The sequence below is a fragment of the Alligator sinensis genome, unplaced genomic scaffold, assembly GCF_000455745.1.
Source record: "Alligator sinensis unplaced genomic scaffold, ASM45574v1 scaffold277_1, whole genome shotgun sequence".
NCBI classification, from domain to species: domain Eukaryota; kingdom Metazoa; phylum Chordata; order Crocodylia; family Alligatoridae; genus Alligator; species Alligator sinensis.
The window spans coordinates 3,631,638-3,656,705 of record NW_005841899.1 but is presented as its reverse complement, the minus strand read 5'-3'; the positions used below and the strand labels follow the sequence as shown (position 1 = coordinate 3,656,705).

At 42.7% G+C, this 25,068-nt stretch overlaps 1 protein-coding gene across 1 annotated transcript in view; it reads right to left on the bottom strand.

Moving 5' to 3' along the window:
* THSD7B (thrombospondin type 1 domain containing 7B) overlaps nt 1-25,068 on the bottom strand; it is a 685,311-nt gene that overhangs the window by 301,596 nt on the left and 358,647 nt on the right. The window contains exons 11-12 of the mRNA XM_025197580.1: nt 15,356-15,488; nt 12,758-12,861 (exon numbers count right to left, since the gene is read on the bottom strand). Coding sequence (XP_025053365.1) covers nt 12,758-12,861; nt 15,356-15,488 — 237 coding nt within the window. The remainder of the gene's footprint in view (nt 1-12,757; nt 12,862-15,355; nt 15,489-25,068) is intronic.

Genomic DNA, 25,068 nt, shown 5'->3' with positions numbered 1-25,068 from the left:
TCTTGGTTTTGGCTCAGAATCAGCTGAAATTAAACAGTTTGCCATTTATTCAGTAGTTTCATAGTAGGTAGGGTCAAAAGGGACCTGAGCAGATCATCAAGTCTGACCCCCTGCCATGGGCAGGAAAGAATGCTGGGGTCCAATGACCCCGGCTAGGTGTCTCTCTAGCCTCCTTTTGAAGACCCCCAGGGTAGAAGCGAGCACCACTTGCCTTGGAAGTTGGTTCCAGATCCTAGCCACCCTGACTGTGAAGCAGTGCCTCCTGATATCTAGCCTGAATCTACTCTTGGTCAACTTATGGCCGTTATTCCTCATTACTCCCAATAACGCTCAGGGGAACAGGGACTCTCCCATAGCCTGCTGGTCCCCCTTGGCCAGTTTGTAGATGACCACCAGATCCCCTCTCAACCTTCTCTTGTGGAGGCTGAACAGGTTCAGGTCTCATAGCCTCTCCTTGTAGGGCCTGCCCTGCTGCCCCCTGGCATGTGGGGGGCCCTCCTCTGGACCCTCTCGATGCTGTCCACATCCCTCCTGAAGTGCAGCGCCCAGAACTGGACGCAGTACTCCAACTGCGGCCTGACCAGTGTCGCACAGAGGGGAAGGATCACCTCCTTGGACCTGCTCGTGATGCATCTGTGGATGCATGACAAGGTGCGGTTAGTCTTACTGACTGCATCCCCACACTGTCGGCCCATGTTCATTTTGGAATCAATAATGACTCCAAGATCCTTTTCTGCCTCTGTGCTGACGAGAAGGGAGTTCCCCAGCCTGTAGGTATGCTGCTGCTTCTTCCTCCCCAGGTGCACCACCTTGTACTTGTCAGTATTGAATCCCATTGAATCCCAGTGGAGTTTAGCTCCACTCTGACTGGAAGCTTGTTGTCAGATGTATCATCATAGTAAGGAATATTGAAAAGAGTGTTCAAGTTATAATGCAGTCTTGGTTAACTCCTATCTTAACCTCAAAGAGATCTGTGATAGATTCATTATTGAGACCCACTGCTTGCATACCATTATGGAGCAGGCAAAGAATGGTGACAAATTTCAGTGGACATCTGTACTTCAGTAGGATCCTCCACAGCGTTTCTCGGTTGACAGTCAAAGCCTTCTTGAAGGCCAAAGAAAGCCAGGTAGAAAGGCTTATGTTGTTCCTGACATTTTTCCTGCAGTTGGCAAGTAGTGAAGATCATGGCAGTCGTGCTTCTCAATGACCTAAACCCCCACTCTGGGATTCTAAAAGCAGCTCTTCAGCAAGTTCAGGAGGGCTCTCACAATGATCTGTGGTAGACAGAGAGGCAATCCATCTGTAGTTTCCACAGTTGGACTTGTCTCCTTTCTTGAAGATTGTCATGATCATGGTGTCCCTCGGGTCATCTGGGATTTCCTTATCATTCCAGATCCTTAATATGAGGATGGCATGTGAGTTCCTCTTCCCCCAGCTTGAAGTTTTCAGCAGGGATTCCATCAGCTGTAGGTGCTTTGTTACTCTTCATCTGCTTGATGGCCTTCCTCACCTCATCAAGGGTTGGAAGAATTCTGAGATCATCTCTGGGTGTTGTGGGATAGAGTTGAGAATACTCTCGTCAACAACACCATTTTAGTGGTAAAAGAAGATCACTCAAGTTCAGAACTCATGTTCCCCAATTGAAAGCCTCCTTGAAGTTCTTACAGTTTTCCTTTAGGGATTTTTTCCTGAGCTCAACCTTAATGAAAACAAAACCTCTACCTTGAAGCAGTTCACCTACTGGCACTCACTATACTAACATTCCTATAATTTAAAAGCTAACATTAGAGGGAGTCAATAATTACAGGAAAGCCACTGACAATCGAAATGATTTACAAACAGCTCTGTATTTTACCCAGTCCTACTATTAGAATACCACTGCAGAAGTGAATAAGTCTAATTGTACTAAATCTAATGCCATAAACTTATTAAACTTGAAGTTGTCAGTATCATGTTGTCCCAACCAGCAAATTATAAAAGAATTCCAATGTGTGCATCTGAAATCAATATTTCTGCAAGAAAGCTCTCTGTAGTATTTCACAGCTGAAGTTTACAATTAATAGGTCTTCTAATCTAGCTAATCAGCAAGTATATTAACTGCATTCATAATAGCTAATAAGTAGTCTCTGATAATTGTTTTACAAGTGAAAAAAATGATAGCGTTGATGCATTTTGCTGGTGTGTTTCATTAAACTGGGTTACCACAAAATAACTCCAGTGGAAACAATGGTAATTTATATTACCATTACTATGCAACAGCTTGATAATATACTAGATATCTATAATTTGTGCATAGAATGCTTGCTTTGAGTAAAATTCTATATGCTACATTCATAGATGGTACAAGAATTCCTTCTTTCATCTTATTTAGTTTTAAATCAAATATAATAATTTATCTCACTAAATCCTTATACATTATATTTGTAAGGACAATCCTGTCTATATTTCAGGCAATGAGATTTTTGTTGAAATCATCATCCTATTTAAGCACACTATAACTGAAACTGGAATGCCACATTGCTGGGAGAGGGGGCGGTTGCCATAATGATCAGTTTTTAATCTCCATATCAGTCAAAAAAGAACCAGGTGTGCAATACACCTGCAGCTATCACAAAAGCTCAAGCCAGTCCCTAAAACTTGCAATGGAGATGAAATACTGTTAAATTCTCTGCAATGAGTCTGATGTTGCTCAGATTCCAATTTCTATATTAAACTGTACTCTTTTTTTATTGAAACAGTCTATATTTAACCTTGTACTTGGTGCCACAAAATAACAATGATTTTCGACACTTAGGCACAGTTTGCAATCTTACTCTACACGCACTGTGTGTGTATAAGCCTCCAAAGGGCTATGGAGAATTCCAGACAAGTAAAGGTTTCACTCAAGCCTCAGCTGTGCAAGCATAATTTACAAAACTACACCCACCTAAAACCTGTGACCCTCAGGCACCAGACACCAGAAGAAGAAGAAGAGCCTCCTATAGTTTAGCCCAGTAGCCTGGGTACTATGCCAGGAAACTCAGATTCTAGGACCACCCCACCCAGAGAGAAGGTATGAATTTACACCCCTGACTCTCCAACACAGGGCTTTAACCACCACACCACAGGTTAGGCATTATTCAATACTCTCACCAGCCTTCGTTCAAAGTTGGCCTCCTGCCAGCCAAAAAAGAAAAAGATTTGGGATATGGAAGAAGAAAACAAGCTAGGGTGTGTATGACTCAGTAAGAGGGCTGCTGTTCTGAAAGGCTTCATTTTCTAACCTGGACCCTTGCTCCACTGAAACTTCACTGCTATTGTCCACCTGGTTTATGCAATAACTATTAAATGCAAGGTGCATTGACTCCACTTCAATAGGAGGGCTGGTGAGGAGACTGGACTGGAAAATCCCACCATGCTTTTATATCACAGATATCTCTCCCTTTCAGCACCCACTCTCTGCCACTATGTGACACATGATACTGGCCAAGATGGACTTATCTGACCCAGTCTGATGTCTGACCCAGTCAATGACATTTGTTATGTTTTAGGTCAGTTCAAACCCCTGTACTGCACATGACATAGGATTGAAAACTATGCATAAGTGACAAAAAAGGCTGTTACGTGAGACAATAACCAGACAGATTGATCAATCTCTACAGCAAATGAAATACTTTGATTCTTTCTCAAATAACCTAATCTGTCTGTTGGCTAGACCAGGACTTATATGAGTATAGACCTCCTTAGTGCATAGGAGTGATGATCACTTCAGAAATCCAAAGTTGCCCTTCATATGGCCCTTTTATTGTCTCTAATACAAGAAAGCACTAGGATAGGCAAGCATCTCTTTCAGCTGAGATGATTTGAGAGGTTACAGAAGATCCCACTAAAAGACGCAATAGTATATTAATATTTGGGTCCATTGGAAACCATAGGGTATAAAGAGAGAGGGAGTTTTTCAAGGTAGAAGAATGTTAGGAGAACTGCTTTCCATGTCCATGGGAGATATGGTAGACTTTTTTTTAGCTAAGCGTTAAGGAGCCAAAATAATGGTCTAGGTGGTCCAAATCTTGTCCTTTGGGATTATTTATTTCTCCATGTTTCAATTAATAAACTTCTCTAAATGGGTGTTTTTGCTATGCATCAGAAAAGTTCTCTTATGATTGAAGGTGGAGGATCAGAGCCTCTGGTCAATCCTAAAGAGGCTTTTCAAAAATGGAGAGCAAAGGTGAACTGGAAAGGAAAGAAGACAAAAAGCAGGTTCCTCCTAGAAAATGATAGAGCAAGATGTAATAATGATGACTGGAACCATGAAGGAAAAATGGTTCCTTTTTTACTACAGTATTTTTATGACTAGTATACCCTCATTACAGTTGGTCTGCTCTTTTATACATAAGTGTTTACTTTTCTAATGGCTTTTGAAAAAAACTTCGAAGGCACTTCCATAAAATAGGTTATCCATCCACTAATTAAATACTAACAATCCCCTGTAATGAGCAGCACTTTTCCCTTCCCAAAATCTAAATTTCTAAGGGTAGATGATCATGTCAGAGTTGAAATAAGAAGTCATTTCTCAAGGATCCTCCATCACAGACATCACAGAGCACTAAAGTCATTGAAGGGCGTCTGAAGCAGAGCAATTTTCTCATAGTCTTGACACCTTGTCGAGCAAAGTGACAGCTATACAGCAGTAGAAAAGCTTGTAGAGCTCTTCATTTATTCTTGGAAATGTTGTCTATGTCACTGTCTATTCTGTTTTTCCCGGAGTGTCCTAACTCAGGGGGCTTCTTGCAAATGATCCCTTAATGAAGTTTAAATGACAAGTACATTTTTTTGGCTTTTGGTATGGCAAACATTCCCCCACTACTTTTATGAGATTTAATATTGTAACAAAGCCACTGCATAGGGAATATTAAAAAGCAAGTTATTTAACAAATGCACACCAGTTTTATATATGTAAAATTGTATATATTAAATTATATATAATTTTCAAATCTGAAAATAGGAATTAGAGGTCTATCAAATGTGTGACTACACAGCAAATTAATAATAGAGTCAGATTTTGATATTCTTAATGCAGAGATTGTCAACCAAGGTGCCATAGCACACTAATGCCATGAGGTCCTGTTAAGGATGCCACTGGGTGCAAACACCTACTCTGATTCACAAGATAAACACAGACATTTCAAATATAGTCTGTACAGTCAAAAATGTTCTTACCTGTTGTGGTCTTTCTGGGCACTTCTACACGAGATGCTATGGCACGGTAGCAATGAGCTACTGAGCTTTAGCTCATTTGCTACCATGCAATAGCATTGCCGGGCACCAACTGTGATGTAATGCTACTACACAGTAGCAACGAGCTACAGTGCAGTGGCTCATTGCTACTGCACGGTAGTGGCGAGGAAAAAATGTGCAGCAAGGGTACTGCGCAGTCTGCCGCACACGTAAATACAGCCTCCGAGTTCTTTGCTCTATTATTTTTCTGTAGTCAAAAACAAGTCTGAAGGGTGCTTTGAATCTAATGAGAAGTGTCCTGAGTCTAACAAGATTGAGAATGACTGTCATAAAGTATGGGCAAATTCAAATTTACAGCAAGTTAAAAGCAGAGTGATTTATTGTGTTTATCAGTTTCTCTCCAGTAATTGCTGCATTCCAAATCTTAACTAGGGTAGACTAATCCTATATCACTGAAGGCTAAAGGTTATGCAGTTGCATTTTTACTGACATCAAGGTAAGTGTATGAACACAGGTCTTTACTATAGTAACCCCTCCCTCCTTTCAATTGACTGCACACTATTTATTGGTCCATAACTTTACTCCTGTAGCACCTGATTCCATGGGTGACTTCACAGGAGTAAGATGATGAACTAAGACTGTCTCATCGTGGAGCCTCAGGCACATCCTCATGCTTTCCTCAAAGCAAGCAATTAAAGCCTTCCAAAAAAGATATCCCACCTGACAGATTGCAGGGGCTCTGGCTTCTCAGTCTCTTGGCCTTCATTGTCCAGATCCTCAACCTAGCTCTTGCGGGATGCAGCAGGCAAACAACATCCTGGGTAGCTACAGTTGTCAGCTGCTGCTAACCTGACAGCAAGAACACGCGTGTTCAACCAGCTGACGGCACATTCAACTATCATCCAGTAGCTTCTGATAACTTTAAACAATTATTTCCACTGACCAAGATGTCTAAAGCTGCTTCATTAGCCATGGCAGCACCAGGTAGGCAGTAGGGCTGTGTGAAATGGGCCTCACTTGATTCGGATTGAGCTCAAATCAGGGACAGCGACTCAACCCATTGATTGAGATCACTGTCCCTGATTCGATTTAGCCGAATCCGAATCTGAAGATTTGATGCTGTTTTGGCGAATCGGCGATTCGGACACAGGCACAGCTTTAAATTTTTTTTTTTCTAGATACTTAGAGGTAGCAGCATGGCTCATGATCACTGCAGTGCTGGGGCACATAGAGCCCTCCCACAGGAGCACAGGGGGTTCTCCAGCATGCTCAGCAGCAAACCCAGAAGAGGACCGGAAGTACTTCTTGTCCACTTCTGGGTCTGCTGCTGAGCGTGCTGGGGAGCCCCCCATGCTTCTGTGGGATGCTGCATCTGCCCCAGCACCGCGGCGTTCAGAGCCCCTACTACCTAGAGGTATGTAGAAAAATAATTTAAAGCCGTATCTACGTCCAAATTGCTGAAATATCAGAATCTCTCCAAATCGATTTGTACGCTTCCGAATCGAGTTGGAGAGATTAAAGGGTCCTCTGATTCGATTTGGATTCAGAGATTCAGCCACTGAATCAGGCCAAATCTCCGCCAAATCGAATCAGGGACTGAAGCTTCACACAGCCCTAGTAGAAAGAGGGGCAACTCATCAACTCAAAAGGCAAACACCTGGGGCCAGGAATCACCAGACACAAGTGATAAGGGAGCCAGATAAGGGCATGCACAGAGGTGGGAGAGCAGAGGCAGAGATGGGGCCAGCGAGCCCACACAGCCGAAAGAGGTGAAACAAGCGTTGGAGCCCCAGAAGCCAGTCCAGCATGGCGGACCTGAGCTAGAAGGCCCAGCTAGGGAAGAGGGTAGAGGCCAGGGGGCCTAAGGCCTTGACAAGAGCATAAAGGCCTAGGGAAACCTGACATTGGACTAAGGCTCTTTCCAATGAAAACTGGTAACACCTGCAAGGCATGGGCATAGCTGTATGGGAGGTCAGAGGCCATAAATAGTCATTAAGGCTACAGGTGCCTTAACAGTTCATGCACACTGCCCACAGAGCACCCAAGACTGGGGCTAGCCAAGAGACAGAGATATAGAAGCAGGATAAGCATGCCTTGGAAAATGCCAGCTCTTAGTTTTCACTTGTTTTAGACTACAGAAAATAAAAAAAGTAATTCTTCAATTTCAAAGAATTCAGAAAGACCACAACAGGTCAGGATTCTTATTTAAAACTTTTGAGTTTATCCTGTGAATCATATTTGCATACCTAACAATGCTCACATTGTGTGGCACCCCATAGCACCCTTGAAAGGATCTCAAGCCATCCCAGGACGTTGGGGCACGCATCCTGGGATGACGCGTCTGCAGTTCAGAATCACTAGCCTAGGTGAATTTTGGATTTATTTGTAGCTGACTCATTGAAGCTAAAGTTGGAGACTTAGAAGCACCTACACTCCTATAGATCAACATAAACTTCAGGAGTATCCCACAGTGCACTGAAAGAAACACAACAGCAAGGAACCATGGGATACCAAACCCCCTACTGTTGGTCAAATGCAAAACAAGTCTTGCCCCATGGGCACACTCAAATTCACAATAATTGAGCACAGCCTGCTCATTTGTGTGTTGCTGTCATAATGATATTTAACTCTGGTTTATCTCTTTGTGAAGATAGCTGTTAGAGGTCTGCAAACTGTTAATTTTGCCCTGTTCTGGAAAAGTAACAGAGCTCTCGCAGCATGCTTGCTAGCTGGGGAAATCAGCAGCAGCTCTTCCTAGCAGGTTTTCTCGTACTATAATTTTCAATAAACTGCATTATAGTTTCTGGCCCTGGCGCTCTGACTTGCTGATCAAGCTACCAAATAATACAGTCTTGAGCCTAAGTCAAGACTCATGTGTTTGTTTCTCTAAGAGTAACAAAGAAGCTAGCCCAGAAGCAAAAATGAATTTGAAAGCCATTAAGAATTTTTCCCTAATATAATCTTGCCTCTTTTAAATATAGATATTTATTGCATAATAATTATGTATGAATTTAATGCTCACATTTGTCAGGTATGATAGCCCTGAGTAAAATCCTGTTATCTACAGGATAGGCTTAGGTTTGGCATGGGCAGAAAAAGGGAAATTTTCTACAATGTGATGCTGTAATGTGCAGCAAGCCTACTTATCACTAGCGGCAAAAAGATAGTTCTTGCTATGTAGATGGCAAAGAAAATGAAGCAAATTCATATAAGCACCCTTTGAAAACTAAGTGCTTCCTGACTGTTTGCCACAATGTCTTACAAAACATTTTATTCAGCTCCAAAAATGTACCTTCTCTTCTGCATCTGCTATAAAAAAGCCAATTATTTTCAAGAGTGGTAGTGATATAGAGAATATGGATTTACACATAGGAAATCTGACTATCACAGGTAAAGACATACAACCCCCCCACTGAAAAAGTAAAGTTAAACATGCACTGAAAGATTCCTCTATGTACTGGGCAGCTGGGGTCAGATGTATAAATATTTACAGATATGCTCTTAAATGTAAGTTCAGAAGCCTGCAAGACTAGCAACTAACTGCCCATTAAGAGAAGCGGTGGAAAAAGAAGCACTCTCTTTCCCAAGCAAGAAGGCAACTTTACATGTCCCAGCAGCTGTGGGATTACACAGATGGTAACAAAAAAGGCAGGAAATCAGCAGCAGCATTTTTTTAAAATCCCTCCCATTAAAGAAAACTATTAGAAAAAAAGGCGCTCTCCTTTTATTTTAGCCACCTACAGGAGATCTTTAAAAACTGAGTAACTTTTGCCTCTTTTCAGCAGTGGTAGGAGCAAAAGTGTCAGCATGGTGCTTCCTTGGGCTCCAGTGACAGAACATGGCACCCTCAGCTACAGAAATCATCCCAAGTCTCCTTACATTGTACCCACCTCAAAATTATTTCCCCTGAATCTCCAATGGCTCTCCTATGTAATAATGCATGGTACCCTGCTTCTATCATATGCTATATCAAGCTGTTTAAAAAACCTAAGTTAAATATAAACAAATAATAAAGATATTGAAAAGAAGGAAAAAAATCAGGTGGCTCTGATTCATTTTATCAGAGATGAGCTTTACTTAAACCCACCGTGCTATCAGGTTCCTTCCCCATGATTCAGACTTTCCCCTCCTGAAACCAGTAGAGAGCCCTCGGTTTTAATGTGGGAGAGCTCTTCATAGTGCAAAACAAGTACAGTGCTCTTCTATTATACTTTGAATTTTGGCAGCATAAGGTTAATAGAAAGTTCGTACACCTATTGGAACAAAAAGATTATCTTCACTTCACACAGAAAATGGGGAATACATTTGGGCATGACATTTCAATTTATGAAGCCCTTTTTGGAAACCTCCTGTGGAAGGTCATGTGGTCAAAACCTCCTGGTTAACTTTATTTTCAGTTTTCAACGTCAATTTAAAACAACATTTTTTCTTCCATTTGCAGCCCACACACTGCCTGGCTTCTCTCTCCTTTCCTTTGCTGCATAATTATGCAACAAATGCAGTTAATCTTTAAAAAAATAGAATTCTAACCTTGTGAAGGAGTCAATTGTTATGTCAAGTTTCTTCTAATTTAATATACCCCCATAGTTGTTTTTTCCCCAATAAAAATAACCTGTGTTAAAGAGGTTAGTGAATTTTCCCAGCAGATTGGCATCAGTCAAATTTCTCAGCCACTATGCTAGAATCACTGCAGACTGCTTACACTCAATAAATCAAGTCTGTCTCTTTTTTTTGTTTGTTTTGTTCATATAATTGACTCTATTTTGCAAAACCATTTAATCATCAAGGGTCAGAGTATGATACCCTTCTACATATTGACTAATAAAACCTTACTTGTCAAACATTCACATTGATAAACTAGCCCTTAGTAAATTAAAGACAAAGGTTAAACATTTAGGAAGATTTTTCCTTGGATTTTTTGGCAAAGCCAAAATACTACTTCATGGCAGACAGCATGTAGCCCTTTCATCAGACTATCCACCTTGCCACTAAGTGTCAAGTTGCCAAAAAGATTTCACAATCACCATCTTGTAAAATTGAGCATACTGCCTTTCTTATGAGCCAAGCACAATAGCACACCGTTTGAAATTAGATTTCCCATTTGCCAGCATGACGACACTGCTTGGGAAGCCTAAATGCTGGAACAGATCTGGGAGGGGGGGGTGCATTCATACCCTCCTTTGATTCCTACTTCCACTCAAAGTTTAAAACAAACTGCCCAGGATGGCTGGAATGGCAGTATCTCTATTCATGTGGAGCTGAGGAAGGCAATTGACTTCATGGCCCATTATTATCATCTGCCTGCTTCCTGTCAATCTCTTTATTTGGTATGTGTTAAACCCCTTGATCTTCCTCTAATCAAGTTAGCCTTTTTTCTACAATTGTCCTGGCTGTTATCTACTCCTGGAAATGTTTCTCTGCTGACCCCCACAGCATATCCAGTTAAGGTGTGCCTCTACCTAGAAATCTGTACTGGGTAGTTTTGTCCCTAGAATATTCATGTCAGAGACAAGGAGGGGAGGGGTAAGGATAACAAGAGGATGAGCTATGCAGTGTCAAGGCAGTCAGAGACAGAAGGGTGTTACAAAGGTGAGTTGAAGTGGTAAGTTACTAAAGTGATCCTTTCCTGAGTCAAGTATTGCAGCAGATGATGGAGGCAGTGGGAGGCTGAATAGTGATACAACCAAAGCAGAATAAAGCCAGTCATGGGTGGATCCAGAGATACTGGCACTGCCAGCAGCTGAAGCAAATCCTTCATCAGCCCCAACTGTTTGTTTCTGTACACGGAAGGTGGAAGGCAGTGAAAGCCAGCTACAGGCATACGGTGAGAAAGAGGGCGCAGTTACATCCCTGCTCCTGACCTGCCCCGTGCTTGGGGGCTGTGAAGGGTAGAGGGAATGGGAAGGTGTGAGGGACAACTGGGGTTTGGAGCTGAAGGGGATGGTGGGGTCTAGGGGGGATGAAATGGGGTGGGGGGGTTGAAGCAAGAGGAACTGTGGGTGATAGATATGGGATGCATGAGAGGTGGCAGTGACATATGGGTACTCAGAGAGACAGGGGAGAGGAGGATGATGAGGGGGCAAGGAAGGTGAGGCATGATGAAGATGAGTCTATACAAGAATCAGTGGATTTATGGAGGCAGTGAGGGGGCATGAGGGGTGTGGGGCACAATGCGGTGGGACTCAGAATGGGGATATGTGGGATAACAAGGGACAGAGTGGATCCAGAGATCATCTGAGGTTGCAGGGGCTGTGCATAAAAGACAATGATGGGCACTTTGGGACCATGGTAGAATGCCAGGAGAACTCTTGTGGAGCTGTACAGGAGGCAATTTTGTCCATGGCCTGATTGAGGGCTAACAGTTGTACGTCCCAGCAACAGATGTCTGCCCATCCTGGAGCTGGCATTCAGCCCCCCACAGCCTTGCTAGTTTTTGCTTGTACCATAAACTGAATAATACAGCCCTAGACTGCTAGCAAATTAGTAAAGCTTGCTTTCTTTTTAACTGGAGAAAAATATATACTGTATTATGTGATGATGCACCATACCACCTGTATCCCTTTTTTCAAAATCCTAGATGTCTACAAGTCTTAATAGCTGTACCCCATTTGTTTCCAGGTTGTAATGTGTGAAAGAGTAAAAATCCAGTTCTACTTCACTGCAGATAGCTCAACAAATTAGTGAAACCAACCATCTCTAGATTTAGTGTAACAGTGTCTTACCCATAAAATTTTGACTACTTTAGCCACAAATCACTACCATGAAAGTAATTCTGCACCTACACAGAAGGCTGCATGCAGATGTAGGAAGCTGAGGGTCACGAAGGGAGTTCCTGTAAATTCATGCCTATCATGAAGTCAACTTGTATAGCTGCTATTCCTGTAATAGCCTTGTGTGGAAGACAAAAGAGGTTAAGAACCAAATTGTATTACTAACCCAAAATGGTATACAGGGAGGGAACAATGGACAACCTCTTCTGCTCCCCCGTATACCGTGCAGCACTGGCTAATTGTACAACTACTCAGCCAGCCAAAACAGAAAGGATGGCTATAAGGCTAGTAGATGACCTTTCCAATTTTTTAAATCCAAACATATTCAAAAAGCTCTATCATTCTAAATGAGGCATTCCATGTACAACCTGTTTCCGAAAAAGTTCTCCAGGACTGGAAATGCTTTATTTAACAGTTGCAGTTAAAATAACATCTGCCTAGCTGTTCTGAATGGTGCTTCATGATTGCTTCCTTTGTTGTACATTAAGAGGTGCCATTTTCTAAAGTCCTTTTGTAAGCAGCCAATAGAACTTCCTATTTCTTAAGTTCACAGTCTCACCCAGAATTTTTAAACAATGCTGAGAAAGTGTCTACTACTCAATTTCAGCATAGCAAATATTTGTCAACTGATAATAATAATAAGCTTCTATTTCACTTACATAAGTGTTAAATTCATGTATTTATTAAACTATGGAAAACAAAAAACATGCTACAGTATCAGTTAATTTACAACTTAAACTAATGTTTCTGAAAAGAAAAAGGCTTACCCCTTGATTGCAGGCCATGGCCACATGCTTCATTATGTCCCAGTATGCCCTGTCTCACAGAGTCTGGCACTAGTACACAATGGCTCCATTTATGGGCCTTCCACCTGTGACAAAAAGCAACAAAGAGTTCACAAACTGTGATAATTATTTGAATTGAATAACTTTGATGAAAAAACTAACATGCCTTGACAAAATTCTTCATGACAAAATTATTCACTGACAAGCTATATCAGCACTTAATAATAAAAACTACAAGAACGTGTTAATTATTAGGGCTTTGCGAATCTTCGGTCACTGATTCGATTTGGCGGCAATTTCACCCAATTTGGCGGCCAAATCTCCAAATCCAAATCAAATCAGGAGACCCTTTAATCTCTCCAAATTGAATCGGAACCCCCTGAATCAATTAGGAGAGATTCAATGATTCAGATATAGACACAGCTTTAAATGTTTCTTCTACATACCTCAAGGTACCAGGTGGCTCACGAACATCGAGATGGTGAGGCGGATAGAGCGTCCCACGGGAGTGTGGGAGGGTCCCCAGTGCACTCACCAGCAGACCCAAAAGAGGACCAGAAGCACTTCCAGTCCACTTCCGTGTCCACTGCAGAGAGTGCGGAGGACCTCCCCCATTCCCCACCCCCCGGCTTGGTGACTGGTGCCTCCTGGGTCCAGGGGGGCACCCAGGGTCCTCCCCCATGTGCTCAGGGGTGGACCCAGAAGTGGACCAGAAGTACTTCCGGTCCACTTCTGGGTCTGCAGCCAAGCAAGTGCTCCCCCCCACGCACTCCTGTGGGATGCTCCATTCACCCCACCATCTCATAAATCACAAGCCATGCCTGGTACCTCAAGGTATGTAGAAAAAACATTTAAAACTGTGTCTATGACCGAATCGCTGATTCTCTGAATCAGCATCGAATCTTCAGATTTGGATTTGGCAAAATAGAATTGGGACAGTTATTTGAATCAAATCACTGTCCCCCCCAGTTGGGCCAAATCCAAATCCATATTGAATACAGCCTGCTTTGCACACCCTTAATTATCCCTAAAACAGGCAAAACCTACTAAAAAAGATTAAATCTGTAAGAAATCCACATTTGCTTCCAATCCTCCTTTTGGGGTTTCTTTTGGTTGTCTTTTCTCTTTTTCAAAGCCTGTAAGAATTAAACAGCAGTTTTCTATTTTTCTACAAACCCTTATTCATGCACTGACATTTTGCAGATTTACCTTCTGTGCTATGTTCTTGCATGCATTATGGAAGAATATAAGGGACCACCTATCCATATATATGTAATTAGTAGAAATCAATGTCTGTGACATCAGCAGTAAGTATATAGGTTTGTAACCATATTTATTTTTCACTCTTTTCAGGGAACTCTCCTGTATGATCTAGACCTTGGAGGTATGTACACAAAAATAATATATATCTACCTCCTATATTTGTGAAATAGATGGATCATAGAATTTTAATGAAGAATAATGAATAACAGTCTTCATTGTGCTATTTATCTAATCAGAAACATAAAAAATACATATTATTCCTTGACCTGCATGTAGCTGGAGAGAAGGCAGAGTAGCTGCAATAACTATACCATTATAATTAAGTTGGTCCCAAATCAGTTTAATATTTTAAGACTAGCAAATTGCCCATCAAGAATCATGGGGGGGGTGGGCAGGAAGCTTGCTAACCCTAACCCCTCCCACACTTTGCACCGCTGCCACCTCCAAGAAACTGGGGGGGAGGAGAAGTTTGCCCCACTGTCTCCTTTGTCCCCCTCCGCCAGCACCCTGCTCCATCCCCTCCATCACAAGGGTGCTCCACTGCCTCCAGGGACCAGGACCAGAATGGGGTAGGGGCCAGGTCAGCACTGCTGGCTTCACGCCCCAGCTCTATCCCCACCATCGTGGCGGTGCTCCACAGCACCACCGCCGCCTCCTGTCAGTAATGCTGTTGGAGCACTCTGATTGCTTGTTTTAGTAACATTCAGAGTGCTCCAAGAGCATTATGGACAAGCAGACAGACAGACTAAGCCCTTTATGATATTAGAATATATTCAGGATTTTCCCCCAAAAATATTTCTTATATTTTATGCCTTACTCGTTATAAAATACCATGTCTCCTTATGCTTTTTCTGGTGCAACCATGCATTACCTCTACTGAAATGTAATATTTCAATTGCATTTTTCTTTTATAAATGTCCATAGCTTTTACATGGTATTTTTCCCCAGACATGATTTTCAATCTATAGAGCACCTATACACATGCAGTGAGGCTGCTCTGACATGCTACAATTACAATTCATCAGAGGAGACTCGATTAATCAAGTCTGCTGGAATGTTCAATGAGCTTCAGTTAAAGCACCCTGTCACCATTCTTCAGCATGGGAATGCTGATACACAAGATGCTCTGGGTGCTTTAATTACAGCGGCTCTCAGAGCCACTCTAATTAAAGTGCTTCCCCCCCACACACACAATTCTGGAGCATGTGTATAAACACCTATGGTGTCCTAAGTTAAAAATTATTAAATACATTTACATGAATAACCTGAGAAACAGCAACCCAATGTCAGAAATTCTTAGTGAATATATCACAGCACCTGTATACTGGGCAGACAGGAATATCTTCACATTCTCTTTCTTCATACAAGGTGTCTGGGCACTCCTGTCCCCCATTGACAGCATTCTGAATGATAATCCTATAGCGGGACTGTTTAATTCCTGTAGCATTGCCTGTAAGAGAAAAACATTTTTTCTACCCAGAAAACCTGGCAACATGACTTAGTGCACTAGTACACCTCAGCTACATTTCTGCCTTAGGTTACAACTAAATGCATTTAGGGATGGATTCTGCAAAGTGCTGAGCAGTCTGGCACCAATCCAGGAAAGAAGGGAGAATTAGCTCTATATAGTAAAGATACCATTACCTGCTGTACAGTTATCAACAATTCAAAAGAACACCACTTGGCCTGCTCCTGGATCAGTGTTCTAAGTGATAAATCACAACATAATGTCTATTAAAGCATATCACATCAGACAAGGAAATAAGATGGGCATCTATTTAAAATTATATTTGTGAGGTTTATATAGAAAAACAATATTATCTTGCCAGATTTTAAGCATGGGGTCAATGCTGGAGGCCACATAATACCACTAGAAACATCCTTGTAGTTTCTAAAAATTAGAGAAAATTCCTTTCTAACACACACTGTAACCAAGGATGGGGAAATGCTATATTATACCTCCTTCTAATGCAAGGTTGTACAATCTAGAAACAAAGAATTTATCAGCAGAGAGATGTTGTTAGCCATTTTACTCTGAAGTTAAGTGGAAGGCAGGGTAGCTTTGCACCTTATAGACTAACCACAATAAATATGCATATAAAATAGCACAAACTTTCATGGTTTAGTGAGTTTCAGCCCACAAAAGCTTGTGCTATATACATATATCACAGAGAAGTATGGCTGCAAGGGACCTCCATAGGTCATCCAGTGCAATTCCCTACCTGAGGTAGCTACAATCATCTCTATCCAAACCATCCCATTCAAATCCTATTGTCACCCCTGACCCAACAAAAGACCTAACACCCTACCCTAAAACAAAGGGACCACAGCAGCCAACATCCTGCATTTGTAAAAGGTTGTTAATATATGCTCAAGAGATTCCAGGTAGAGGGTCACATCCCCTGCTACAGAGGATGGGCTCCCCCCTCCACATGCACACAGTCCACACCAATCTGACCATGACATAAAATTCTTGCCTGACCCCAAATATGGAGATCAGTCTGACCTTGAATGGAGGGGCAAGACCCTCTAGCTAGCAACCTCTGGGTTTAATTAAATACCAGCAGGAGCACTGCTACATCCCAGTCAAAATCCCCAGCCTTGGCTGCAGCAAACACCCAATGCCTCTGAGGAATGATAAAAAAACCCCAAAACCTGATACATGTAGCAGAAAAACTGGTGGAAAGGGCGGGTATTTTCTGACCAGCCCCACACAGCAATCAGCAAAGCCCAGAAGCATGGGAAATACCCATTGTAGAACACAGGCAAAGCTATACCTAGATCATCCCTGACCAGTGGTTGTCCAGCCTCTTCTCGAACACCTCCAGTGATGGAGTTTACAACTTCCCTAGGTAGTCTATTCTACTGCCTCACTGTTCTAACAGTGAACAAGTTTTCCCTGATATCCAGTCTAAATTTACTTAGCTGTAACTTCAAGTCATTGCTCTGCGTCCTCCTCTCTGCAGCAAGAGAGAAAAGGTGCATTCCCTTTTCTTTATGACAGCCTTTCAAGTATTTGAAAATTATTACCATGCCCCCTCTTAAGAGCCTTTTCCTTAAACTGAATATGCCTACTTCCTTCAGCATCTCCCGGTATAATTTGCTTTCCAAGCCCTTTATCATCTTTGTCGTCTACCTCTGGAAAATCTCTAACTTCTTCATTGCCTTTTTTGAAATGTGGAACCCAAAACTCCACATAACACTCTAGATGAGGCCTAACCAGCACCAAGTAGGGAGGCACTACTACATTTCATTTCTTGCAAGTAATGCTTCTGCTGATGTAGCACAAAACCGCATTTGACTTTCGTGCAGCCGCAAAACACTGTAGACTCATATTGAGCCTGTGACTTACCAGGACTCAGAGATCCTTCTCCACAGTGCTGCCATCCAGCCATCTGTCACCTATTTTGTATTTGTCTTTGATTATTCTTCCAAAGGCATAGCACCTCCCATGTCATCACTGAGCTTCATCCTGTTAGCTCCAGCCCAGCTTTCCAGTCTGTCAAGATCCTTCTGAATTGTGCTCCCATCCTCCAAAATGTTCACAATCCTCCTCAGTTTCATGTCATATGCAAAGTAGCTTAAGAAGCTTTCTATGTCAGTATCCAAATGCATTTGACAGCAATGGGCCGAGGCCAGACCCCCATGGGACTTCACTCAAAACCCCTTGCCATTCTGACATGGATCCGTTAATAATTACCCTTTGCTTGCAGCCATTCAGCCACCTGTCTATCCACTTTGTAGTAGTTTTGTCCAGCCCACATTTCCCTCAGTTGTTTTTAAGAAGGTCATGCAGGACCTGGTCAAAAGCCTTGCTGCAGTCCAGATGCATTATATCCACAGCATTCCCTTCATCCAACCAAGTAGTTATTCCACCAAGGAAGGATATCGTTTGTTTGACATTATTTGTTCTTAGTAAATCTATGCTGTCTGTTTGTGATCAGCCTTTTCTCCTCTGGATGCTTGCAAATGGCCTTCCTTAGCATATGTTCTATTAACTTCCCAGGTAGTGAGGTGAGGCTAACCCACCTGTAGTTACCTGGGTTCTCCCTTTTGCCTTTTTTAATGACTGGCACTATGCTGGCCTATTTCCTCTGGTACCTGGCCCATCTCCTACAACCTCATTACCAGGGACTCTGAGATCTCCTCTGCCAGTTTATTCAGCACACTGGGATGAAGTGCATCAGGCCCTGCTTTGCATCTTCTGGGCAGCAGTGAGCCCACAGCTTCCTTGGTCTTTCATTTCTGGCCAACATATTTATATAACCTCTTCTTATTGTCTTTAACCTCCTTCACTTAATATGGCTCATTCTTTAGTTTTGCCTGCCTGATTTTATCCCTACAACTTCTGGCTTTTCCCTGGTATTCATCCTTGGTGACCTGTCCATTCTTCCATCAGCTGTATGCTTTGTTTGTGCATTCAAGGTATCCTAGAAGCTCTTTGTGCAGTCATATTGGTCTCTTGCCATTCTAGTGCTTCCATCATAGATTCATAGATTCCAGGGTCAGATAGGACCTCAATGGGCCATCTAGTCCGACCCCCTGCCCCTGGCAGCCCAGAAAAAGGTCACCAAACCTGGGATCATGTGATCCCAGCCAGGTGCCTGTCCAGTCTCCTCTTGAAGACCCCCAAGGACAGGGTGAGCACCACCTCCCTTGAAAGCCCGTTCCAGATCCTGGCAACCGACTGCAAAGACCTTTTTTCTAATGTCCAGGCTAAACCTACTCTCCAATAGCTTATGGCCATTGTTCCTTGTTATTCCAGGGGGTGCCCTGGCAAACAGATCATTGCATACTTCATGCTGCTCCCCGCTTCTGAATTTGTACGCTGCCAAAAGGTCCCCTCTCTTAGAGAGGATGAAAAGGTTGAGGTCCCTTAGCCTTTCCTCGTAGGGCCTTCCCTGCAGGCCTCCAATCAGACAAGTGGCTCTTCTTTGGACCCTCTCCAGGTTGTCTGCATCCCACTTGAACTACGGCATCCAGAACTGGACACAGTACTCCAGCTGCGGCCTAACCAGTGCTGCGTAGAGAGGGAAAATCACCTCCCTGGACCTCATTGTGAAGCACCTATGGATGCACAACAAGGTGTGATTGGCTCTGCCAACTACTTCATCACATTGCTGACTCATGTTCATCCTGGAGTCAACCATGATTCCAAAATCTCTTTCTGCCTCAATGGTGCTGAGAAGGTTGCCCCCTAGCCTACAGGTATAAAGGCAATGTTTCCTCCCTAGATGCAGCACTTTGCACTTGTCCTTATTGAATTTCATCCTGTTGTTCTCTACCCACTTCCCCAACCTGTCAAGATCAGCCTGGATCTGGTTCCTCCTCACCATGTTAGAACAGTTTCTTGTTGGGGTTCCAATGCTGTGCTCTTTAGGAGCTCCCAACCCTCCTGGACACCTTTATCCTTCAGTCTACCTTCCCATGACACCATCCCTATTAACTCATTGAGTCAGTTGAAATCTACCCTTTTGAGATGTGGCTGACCTAATTTTGCTTTCCCTGTCTCAGGATCTGGAATTCTATCACATCATGATCACTTCTTCCCAAGTTCCCATCACCTTCACATCCTCCACCACCTTTTCCCTATTGGTCAGGAAAAGATCCAAGACAGATAGTCCCCTAGTTGTAACCATCTTCTGGAATACAAGGCTTTTCTCCACACAAGAACCAGGTTGACATTTTATGTTTGGCTATACTGTTCTTCCAGTAGATGTCCAGAAAGCTGAAGTCTCCCATCAGCACCATCCCATAGCTTTTGGATAGATTTGTCACATCCACCACCTCTTCCTGATTTGGTAGCCTATTATAAAGCCCCATCATTATATCAGTGCTGCATAACTCCCAATTGTGGCATAAGTGAATCTCCTACTGAAATCACTGTGTCCAGTAAAACATCAAAAAGGATGCTGAAAAACTACAAAGGGGTCAGAAAAAAGCTATAAAACTGACTCAAATTCTGAAGATGTTATTCAAATTCTAGTTGGCATTTTCCATTCAAGACATGAATAAAGGTCAGGATTGAAGGATGGCTTATTGGTAGGAATGTTTAGGAAAGTTCATAAAAAGCCCACATTTAGGAGGTGGGAGTACCCACATGTCCTTTTAAAAATGCTCAGCTCCTACAGGATCAGACACACAACAGTGTCAAACTAATGCCAACTGAACTGAACCATCGGAGTCAAGAAATCCTAATAATGTTTGGATTAAATGAATATTTAGAGGTCATCTAGTCCAACTGGAAAAGTATATCTAGATTGAAGGTAATTAAGTATATCTAGTTGCATTAAGAATGCCAGATGTTTGTCTAACTTCTTAAAGTCTGTCAATGAAGGCAATTCCACAAGGTAAAACTCTCATCCTTTTTTGTTCTGGACTTTCTTCAAACTGTCTACATCTTTCTGTGGTACCCAAAACTGATCACACAATACTCCAGATGAGGCTCCTACAGTACTAAGCAAAGCTGAATAAGATCTTCTATGTCTTACCTATGACACAATGGTTAATATAGCCCTTATTAAGGATTTTCCTTTTTTGCAAAAGCATCACTGTTGACTCAATCAGTTTGTGACCCACAATAACCCCAAATCTTTTCCTGTGTGTTTACATAGGCAACTGTTCCTCATTTTGAAGCCAGAAGCCCTGCACCGATCTCCTTGATAGCTGGCAGACTTTGTGGCCTCAGCAGCAGCTAGCAGGCCTGCAGCTTTCACCCCCCTGTGGCTTAACACACACAGTGTCACCCATGTCATGAGTTTTGCTTGTCCACAGCTTGGGGTGCAGTTTCTCCCAAACCCCTGCACCTATCTCCTTGAAATATGGCAGGCTTTGTGGCCTCACCAGGGGCTACCATCCCTGTAGCTTTGACCCCACTGTGGCTTAACACATATGAGTGACATGAGTTTTGCTTTTGAGAATTTGGGGTGCAGTTTCCCCCAAACCCCTGCTCTTTTCTCCTTGAAACATGGCAGGCTATGTGGCCTCAGTAAGAGCTACCATCCCTGCAGTTTTCACCCCACTGGGGTTTAGCACACATACGTGACATGAGTTTTGCTTTCAGAACTTTGGGGTGTGGTTTCCCAGAAACCCCTCCACCTATCACCTTGAACCTTGGCATGTGTCATGCTCTCAGCAGAGGCTACCATCCCTGCAAGATTCCTCTGAATCAGCCAAAAGACAACGAAGTTACAGATATTTCATTGATTCCCCATTATACTCTATGGCCGAATTTCCAAACTTTTTCCGAATCGATTCAGAAGCTCTGAGTTGATTTGGAAAGCCTAAAACTTCTCACAATACGATTTAGATTAATAGATTTAGCATTTGTATCATCTCTGAATCTGAATCATGATCTGAAGCTTTGCACAGCCCTAATAAACAGATGTCCTTAGAGCAGGATCAACTGTGCTGAAATGTGTCATCACTGGATGGCATGGATGTCTCCTGTTGTTTCAAGACAAAGCACAGCAGTGTGGTATGTATACCCAGGTGATTTCTGGGACTTCTGCCACGTGATGTCTGGGACTCACCTCTGCAAGTGAGGAAACCTGAGCAGGAACTTCCAGGCCTTTAGGGGCCCAATCCTCTGGGCCGCCTCTGCTCTCCTACCATAAAGCAAACAGATGTATGCCTTAAAAAAGCAGCACAATTCTTTCCCACTTATTGTCATAGCTACTATTTTGGGTATCTGTGGTACAAGGGGTATGGATGTCTCTTTGCTTGGATTGTGTGCCCCTGTAACAGGGAGTGAGAGGCTCCTGTTACTTTAAGGGAGAAAATGCAGCAGAAAGAGCCCCAGGCAGCTAAACAGGGGTTAGTTGCAGGAAGGAAGGCAACAAAGAGAGGGACTGCAGCTGGGACAGTCAGCTGCTCATTAAGATAAAGGGGCCCACCTGCCAGTCAAGGGAACAACTAACCAGCAGAGGCAGGGCATGGGAGGCATATAAGCTCACAGCCTGAACCAGGGCAGAACCTGGTCCTGCAAGCTGCAGGGAGCAGAGCTCTGCAGTGAGAAGGCAGTTGCTGGGTGTCTGTCTGAGATCTTGCTATGCCTGGGAACAGGAAGTAAGGAGCTAGGGCTTGCAGGGAACTAGGACCCAAGATGAGTAGGGGCTTTGGTGTACAGCCAATGAGCCAGGCATTTTAGTAATAGCCAGAGTGATTATGTTTTGTTAGACTGACCGGTGGTTTGGGTTGGGCTATCGGGATGGTGGGGGGGAGGTCCCAGCACTGCCCTAGCAGAGCAAAGTCTGGGCTAGGGGCCCAGTGCACACATAGGGAAGAGACAGGTCCAAGAGGCCCAGTGCCCTAGCAAGGCAGGGAGGGCCAAGGGACCTAATGCCCTAGCAGGGTGGAGTCAGGGCCAAGGGGCCCAGGGCCTGAGCAAGGTGGAACCAGGGCCAGGGGCCCACCACCCAAGAGGGTGAGCTAGAAAAGGACTGTAGCTAGAAGAGCTATGGCCAGAGCCCAAGAGGGATGAAACCAGGGGCAGGGGCTCAAAGCCCAAGTGGAGTGAAATCCAAGAGGACAAAACCAGGACCCAAAAGGGTGAGACTAGGGCTTGAGCCTAGAAGGCAAGTCAGGCATAGTGGACCTTAGGTTAAGAGGACCAACAAGAGGAAGGGGGAAGAGGCCTGGGAGGGGCAAAGTATCCCATTTGAGGGATTGACCAAAAACATCCATGATGCATGGGTGGGGCTCCAGGGGAGGTTAGAGGCCACAAATAGCCCATAAGAAATAGGTGCCCCGGGGGCATGGACAGGCCAAGGGGGCCCACCAAGCATGAGGACAGGAGTGGGACTGGTGGGGTACAAGAGGGATCTGTTGACAGAAAGAAGGACTAGGGCTCACTGTAAGACCCTTGGGAAGCCTCTCTTCAAGGTGTGGCAGGTGGACAGAGAGGGTGGGTATCAGAGGTGCCCAAGCAAGACAGGAATTATAGCCATCAGTGGGCATCATGACTGCCCCTAGGGCCTAGTCCTGTTATAGCCGCTAACACAATTTTGTGGTAGCATAAAGATGATGCCTGTTTCCAGCCTCAAAGAAGCAAAATAAATTCATTTTAATGAATTTATTCTCCACAAGTATGCTTCATTCCATTATAATCTAGATTGAATGTAAAATAGTTTTATGTCTTCCTGTATATCAAAGTAAGGCTGATCATCTTATAATTCCTCACATCTTCCTTTTCTTTTTCTTGAAAAAAGGTATAAGTTTGCCTTTCTCCAGTCCTCTGGGACTTCCCTGTCCTCCATGAGTTCCCAAAGATCATTATTAATGTTCAATGATTGCTTTAGTTCCTTAAGTACTCCAGGATGAATTTCATCAGACCCTGTCAATTTGAATATATCTAGCTTATCTAAATGTAATCTATCCTATTATTTCCCTATTTTGCCCTGCATTCCTATCCCTTTATAAAACTAATTGAATTAAATATCTGGTCACAATTAATCTTTTTTGTGAAGACTGAAGCAAGGAAAGCACCGGACATGTCAGCTTACTCTGTGTCCTCCATTATTTGCTCTCCTTCCCTATCAAGTAACAGGCATGACTTTTCATTTGTCTTCCTTTTACTTCTAATGCATGCAGAACTTCACTCTCACTTTTTGTATGATTTCTTTTGATTGTCAGCTTATTGAAGAGCTCATGATGCAGCTCTTCCCCACCCCCCATTAGTCAGAGTCACATCTAAAATTATTGTCTGCTAGTAGCTTTCTGCACCTTCTGACACAAAGATTTGTCCTAAAACAGTCCGAAGACTTGAAACACTAGTCCTAGAAAATTACTTTCCCAAAAGCTATCTACAAAGATATCACTTTAAAAATGTATTGGAGACACTTTAAAAAGTTCTATGTAAATCTGTCTAAGTAAAAAGTAATTTATACTTTCTGCTTTGATAGTACCACACTCTCTGTGAGACTCATTTTCTTTCTTTAGGATCCTTTAAAGATTTATGCACTATTTATACAAAGTTTCTACTATTTAGAAAAAAAATATATAGTACATTACATTGTGGAAAAGAGTAAAATTTACCAAATCAATGAGCCCTATCCCTAGTACAATGAATGTCTCCCTTGACAGACTGTGCAGTTAGTTGAACTGTATTATGCAAGCTCCATAATGCTACATTTTTGCATAGAGCCAAATCCTGAAGTCTTTAAGTAAACTCCCATTGAAGCAGATGAGAGTTATTCTTTGCATGGTTTGAAGACAGACGTGGGCAAACAATCATTAAAATTAAGAACTAAAGAAAAAAAATGCATAATTCAAATGGGATTTAGCTACAGAAATTACTTTCTTATTCAAATCTGTTTTTCATCACACAGCAGCAACCCCACTAGCAAATAGTATAAAAATTACACACAAATCAACATTAAAGGAGCATCAATAAGGTTGAAAAGTCAAATACTAAAGGGCTAGGAAGTGCCAGAATTAAAGTTACTTGTTGTGTATGCATTATGATACAGTCTTTAATTACATGACCACATGTTACTTTTTTCCCATAGGACTCCTGCGTTCTTCAATGCGCAGGATGGACCGTGTTCACTTCACAGCAGCTATCCAATATTTTTACCATAATTATTTAATGCATGTCTTCCTTATTACTTCATACTATTCAAAATATAATTTGAAAAGCAAATCTCCTCATGGGCTTTTCTATGGTGCTATTTTGTCTAGGTACCCTACAAATTGGGATCAATTTATCTCTAAAACATTCTGTGAGGGGTGAGGGCAGTATTATCTCAGTTTTATGTCTGGGGAATTTGGGGCCTTAGATAGTGAAGGAAAAAAATACATTAATTTTGGTACCCAATTTGAGGAGACCTTATGGTACATTATGTTCAAAGCTCAGCACCTACTGACATCAATTCAGTTGTGGCTACTCAGCATTTTTCATATCAAAAGAATCTTAAGTCAGGCATCCAGAAAGTGAAGAATAAACAAGTGAGCGCCTGTTAAAAGTTTAGTATAAACAGTCTCTAGAAAATCAAACTACCCATAGCAATTTAACTGCCTTAATCATGAGC